Source organism: Colobus angolensis, unplaced genomic scaffold, assembly GCF_000951035.1.
Source record: "Colobus angolensis palliatus isolate OR3802 unplaced genomic scaffold, Cang.pa_1.0 Scaffold7, whole genome shotgun sequence".
In the NCBI taxonomy this organism is placed as follows: domain Eukaryota; kingdom Metazoa; phylum Chordata; class Mammalia; order Primates; family Cercopithecidae; genus Colobus; species Colobus angolensis.
The window spans coordinates 1,179,658-1,185,655 of NW_012120709.1; the positions used below are offsets into that span (position 1 = coordinate 1,179,658).

The 5,998-nt window shown below is 46.8% G+C and overlaps 1 protein-coding gene across 1 annotated transcript; it reads left to right on the forward strand.

The window, feature by feature from the left end:
- Positions 1 to 166: 166 nt before the first annotated feature.
- On the forward strand, positions 167 to 1,903 carry LOC105500904 (serine/arginine-rich splicing factor 8-like). Its single transcript, XM_011926580.1, has one exon. The coding sequence runs from the start codon at positions 637 to 639 to the stop codon at positions 1,447 to 1,449; it is 813 nt and encodes a 270-aa protein (XP_011781970.1). The 5' UTR covers positions 167 to 636; the 3' UTR covers positions 1,450 to 1,903.
- The last annotated feature ends 4,095 nt before the right edge of the window (positions 1,904 to 5,998 follow it).

Consider the following 5,998-nt stretch of genomic DNA (forward strand, 5'->3'; position numbering starts at 1 on the left):
AGATTTTTCAGTTTTACCTTATAACTCTCAGTCTTGGCTTTCTATGTGTCACTGTTGTGTGTTCAGGTGCGTTAAGTTCATCACTGTCATGTTTTGCTAGTGAATTTTCTTTTCAATAACTATAAAACGTGCTTCTTTGATCCTATCAATATACTGGATATTAATATTGCTACCCTAGGTTTCTTTTGTTTAATATTTGTCTGGATTGCCTGTTCCTATAAATTGACCTTTAATCAGTTAGCTTTGTTCTTAAGATTGGTTTAAAATTAGAATAATAGGGAGGGGCATAGGAGAGTGGGACGTCTAATTTAAACCCAGCCCAGTGATTACATTAGCTGGGCGCTGATTAGGTTAGGATGTTGCCCAGGGACAAAGCCAGGATCTTTGGGACCTGGCTTCATTTGGAGTTCAGCTACCCAGAGGAAACCTTCCTCTGGGTCCTGGAGTATTTGGCCTGAAACTGAGAATTTGAAAGTTGCTGCTCCAGGGCGCTCCCTGCGGAGCTCGGCCGCCAGCCTCTCCGCCCGGCCTTTCCCGGCGTCCCCACGCGGGGCGCAGCCGCGAGAAAGGAACGCAGGTCACACCGTCAGCGCCCAGAGCAGCGCCAGTTTCCGGGCCCGGCCTGCTCTGGGAGCCATGAGCTGCGGCCGCCCCCCTCCCGACGTGGACGGCATGATCACCCTCAAGGTGGACAACCTGACCTACCGGACCACTCCCGACAGCCTGAAGCGAGTGTTCGAGAAGTACGGGCGCGTGGGCGACGTGTACATCCCGCGGGAGCACCACACCAAGGCGCCCCGGGGCTTCGCCTTCGTCCGCTTTCACAATCGGCGCGACGCGGAAGACGCCGAGGACGCCATGGACGGGGCGGAGCTGGATGGACGCGAGCTGCGGGTGCAGATGGCGCGCTATGGCCGCCGGGACCTGCCCCGCAGCCGCCAGGAAGAGCCGCGCGGCAGGTCCGGAGGCGGCGGCTATGGACGGCGGAGCCGCAGCCCCAGGCGGCGACACCGCAGCAGATCCCGGGGTCCCAGCTGCTCTAGGTCCCGCAGCAGATCTCGCTATGGGGGGTCTCGCTATAGCCGGTCTCCCTATAGCCGATCTACCTTCAGGAGATCTCGCTACAGCCGATCTCCCTACAGACGATCTCATTGCAGAGGATCTCGCTACAGTCAGTCTTACAGCCGGCATCACTACAGCCGATCTCCCTACAGGGAATCTCGCTACAGGAGGTCTCCCTACATCCGGTCTTCCCGCAACAGGTCTCTCTACAACCGCTCTCACTCGAAGTCTGGGTCTGGCTCTCGCTCTCCATCAACCTCCAAATCCAGCTCTGCGCGAAGATCCAAGTCCTCCTCCATCTCCAGATCTTGCTCAAGGTCCAGGTCTAGATCTACGTCCGGGAGTACTCCCTCCATATCCAAGAGGGAATCCAAGTCCAGGTCGTGATCCAAGAGTCCTCCCAGGTCTCCTGAAGGGGAAAAAGGACAAGTGTCCTCCTAGGAAAATGATCATCAGCTAACGGGTGATGGACGACTTGGGGAAAAGGACTCCATACTCAGTCCATGGCAGCAGAGTCCCTGGAAGAAGCGACTGCCTAATGAAAGGGTTGTGTGACATTTGTCTACCTTTTTACCAGTTTGAAGCGTTGCATCAGATGACAAGATTCATTTCATGTGCCATTGTGTTGTTATTCAAATTTTCTTGTAATTTAGTGAGGTGAACTACTTTAGATTGGATTTGGATATTTGAGGGGAAATTTTATATTTGTCTTTTTTTGTTTTTTTTTTATTTTTGAGATGGAGTCTAGCTCTGCTGCCTACGCTGAAGTGCAGTGGTGCCATCTGCATCTTCCACCTCCTGGGTTCAAGCCATTCTCAGGCCTCAGCCTCTGCAGTAGCTGGGATTATAGGCGCCAGCCACCACAGAGGGCTAATTTTTGTATTTTTAGTAGAGATGGGGTTTCGCCATGTTGGCCAGCCTGCCCTCGAACTCCTGGGCTCAAGTGATCTGCTCACCTTGGCCTCCTAAAGTTCTGCGATTACAGGTGTGAGCCCCTTCGCCCAGTGTATATTTGATTCTATAGTGCTGATATTTTTGGTTTGAAATGAACAGGTTGGTAACCTAATTTGTGGCCCCCTGTCTCTTAAGAAATGTGTACAGCCATTACATACAGCCCAACGCTGTCACGACATTGCCTCAAAACTGCCTTCATTCCTTAAAGTTAAAAACTTACAAAAGGCGGTATAAATGTGTATGTGTAATGTTATTACCTTTAAATCTAACTGGTAATATGATCCAAATTTGTATAAAGATTTTTCAGGTGAAAAGACTGGGTTTTGAGCAAACACAATTCTAATCTCTTCTGTGTTTTTGTGTACCAGGCCTGGCTGCCTAGCAGTTGAGTGATGCTGGTTAGCTGTTAAGGTGGAAGGTGGCCTGCTGCAGTGCAGAGTGCTGAGCTGCTTCCTGTTTTCTTCTGTTTCCTCCTGAAAAAAAGAAGCCCTGTCCTGAAGAACAAATGACTGTTCAGTTTATTAAAATGCCTGTCAACTGCCCTTCCAGTCACCCAGGCCTGGAAGAGAAATAATAGAGCATGCAGTGAGCACATCTAGCTGATGATAATCACACCTCTTCCCCCTCTCTATTCTGTTAAATGGCAAATCTGATCATATCAACACACATGAACTTAAAATATGGGGAATGTTATGGAAGAAATGGCTTGTAACTTTGTAGGTACTTATAACATGGTGTATGTTTTTGATTATGAATATTTCTTATTATTACCATGTTTCTATTATTGAATTAAAATGTTTTCTTGGTGTTACCTTTTCTCAAAATAAAACTAGAAATATTTTATAGAAAGTTGGTTGTTTCATTTTGCTGTTGGACTACTTTCTGCTGTTTGTACCTTTGGGAAAATTATTTTACCAAGTTTCTCATAGGATTCAATTATAATTAAAAAAAATTCTACAAGGTTTAGCTGTGTGCTTTATTATTTTATCACGATGTAGTTTCTTTGTACACTCTTTCTTTCCTCTTCCTACCTGTGATTTTTAACTTCCAAAGTCTTTTCAAAGAATCAGATTTTGACTTTTGTTATTACCTCTACTGGGTATAATATTTTCTTTTGTAATTGTTTCTGCTTATACCTTTATTTTCTTTCCTTTTTTATTTTGATTCATCCTGTTTACTGAGTTGAGTGCTAAATTCAATCATTTTTGAACTTGCTGATTTTTTTTCTTTCAGTTCAATTCGATACTCCTCTTTATATATGTTGTGATTTGACCTTAAATCCTGATATTAACACACCATACCAATCTGCCGTAATCAGTCCATCCTGGGTGGTAGAACTGATGGCCTCTGTATAGTTAAAGTTGTGGTTGAAGCCTGCGTGTCATCACTAAGTTACTAAGGTAGCTTAAAGCTCAGTATTTTGTTTGTCACACATTTGTCTTCAAATATTCTGAAATATACTGGACTCAACCACACCAGAAGTTTCAAGATTTGGAAAGAAAATACTGGAAGAACCTCAGCCTCCTATTTGATGAAAACAGTAAACAATGTAATCCTGGACACATAGGAAAAATTTAGGCGTTTCTGGAGCAGGAATGTGAGGCTGTCATTGAAGAGAGTGTCAACACACCCTAACTGTACTTTGGCATGTGGACGACCACCTTTCCATAGGTCATGGACCTTTACAACATCAACTACCATCACTTCAGGGAGCTCCTGTCTTGGTACACAGTGCCCCAAAACCATAGTCAGCACCTGGAATGCTCAGCCGGGGAGCTTTTCCAGGTAGTTCTCAGAGTTATGAGGCCTTCTTGTGGCATAAGATGGCTCTCATCTTGCCCATAGTGCTCATGTAGAATGGGGTTCCCTTCAATAGCATGACTCAGGAGGCTGGAGAGTTCATGGTGACATTTCCCTATGACTACCACACAGGCTTCAACTCTCACAGAGACCATCAATTTCACCACCTAGGATGGGTAGATTATGGCAATATGGCATCTCAGTGTAGCTGTGGGGAAGGCAGGGTGGCCTTTTCCATGGACGCCTTCACGTACATCATGAAACCTGATCATTATGACCTGTGGAAAAGCTAGCAAGATGGGGCCATTGTGGATCAAAGGGAGCCCAAGGTACTGGCCAGCCAGGAGCTCATTACCTGGCAGGAGGACATTGCACCGGGCCTGAAGCTCCTCTGGACCTGGCCTCTTCTAGGCCTGTGGTCCTGGATGGTGAGACCTACCACTGAGCTCATATGTACCAGTTGCAGTTTCCCTGGTGCCCCATGGCAGCCCGGAAACTGATGCCCATCCAAGGGTCATTGACCCCAGAGGCTCCCAAGAACACACCATGGCCCACCATCTATCTTGGGTCTGTTTGCCCTGGTTCTCTGCCTGTCAACTGGCAGAGGTGGTCATGGTGGTCCTTTTCAGGAACTAGGAGCTCAGGAGGGGATCCTCTAGTCTCCCACCAAGTGGCACAGCACATAGAGCTCTCGATCCTGGGGTCTTTGCCCCTACTTTGATAGACAAGCCTGTATCTCTCAGGCCTGCATCTCAGCAGCCCATCAAGGCTACCACATGCTGCAGTGCCCCCATCTTCAACCTTTGGAGACAACTTGGATCTGATGCTTCGATGTGTGCTGGCCCGTATCTGACATCCCCAGACAGCATGACACTGAACCACCCTGTGTTCCACTGATTCCTCCCAACATCATAATGATGCTGAGAAGATTCTCCAGAGATGCTGCTGGAGAGTGCAAGGCCCCTTGAACCTGGCTGAGGTTGTAGCAATGGACCATTCTTATACCTCTGGGGTCTTGGCCCCGACCGATGTTGTCAGAATGTGCTGGGCCCTGACTCCTGTCCTGGGGTTAAAGCCAGACAGTGCTGCACCTCTGAATTTGGAGCTTTGTGCCTCTGATACATTACCTTAATCCTTTGAACTCATGGCTACTGAATATATTGCCAAATGTAGCTGTCCCTCTGACCATAACCTAACCCGAGTAGCCAAAGAAGGCTCCACTCAAGCACAATTCGAGCCTGGGACTGTCTCAGTCTCTTTCACCTTGAAGAACTAATATATACCCAAGGCTACCAGAGGCTGTCTCCTGTTTATTAAATTAATTTCTCCTAGTGTGTATCTACCAAGTAAAGAAAGGAATATCGGCCGGGTGTGGTGGCTCATGCCTATAATCCCAGCACTTTGGGAGGCCGAGATGGGCGGATCACGAGGTCAGGAGTTCGAGACCATCCTTACTAACACGGTGAAACCCCATCTCTACTAAAAATACAAAAAATTAGCCGGGTGCGATGGCGGGTGCCTGTAGTCCCAGCTACACTGGAGCCTGAGGCAGGAGAATGGCGTGAACCCAGGAGGCGGAGCTTGCAGTGAGCCGAGACTGGGCCACTGCACTCCAGCCTGGGTGAAAGAGCAAGACTCCAACTCAAAAAAAAAAAAAAAACAAAAAAAAAAAGAAAGGAATATCCTAAAAACGTATTTTAAAATCACTACTATAAAAGAGATAAACCTAAAACTAAGTGATTCAGAATGATTGAAAAATAAAAGAATGGGCAAAACTAGATCAAGGCAAATGCAAGCAAAAGAAAAGAGGGGTGGTAGATCTTAATATAAAACGAAGAAATTTTAGTTACTTCATATAAGTGCAATGATATAATATCTGTCTTTTTATTTCTAGTTATTTCACTTAGCGTGATGTCCTCAAGGTTCATCCATGTTGCAGCATGTGTCAGAATTTCCTTCCTTTTCAAGGTTGAATAATATTGCATCATATGTATACACCACATTTTGCTTATTCCAGTCACCCATGGATGGACCATTGGGTTGTTTCCTCCTTTTGGCTATGTGCATGGTGCTGTTAAGAACACTGGTATAGGGCCGGGCGCCGTGGCTCAAGCCTGTAATCCCAGCACTTTGGGAGGCCGAGACGGGCGGATCACAAGGTCAGGAGATCGAGACCATCCTG

What these genes read in the sequence shown, in the direction of transcription:
- LOC105500904 (XM_011926580.1), top strand. Translation starts at nt 637, where the DNA reads ATGAGCTGCGGCCGCCCCCCTCCCGACGTGGACGGCATGATCACCCTC.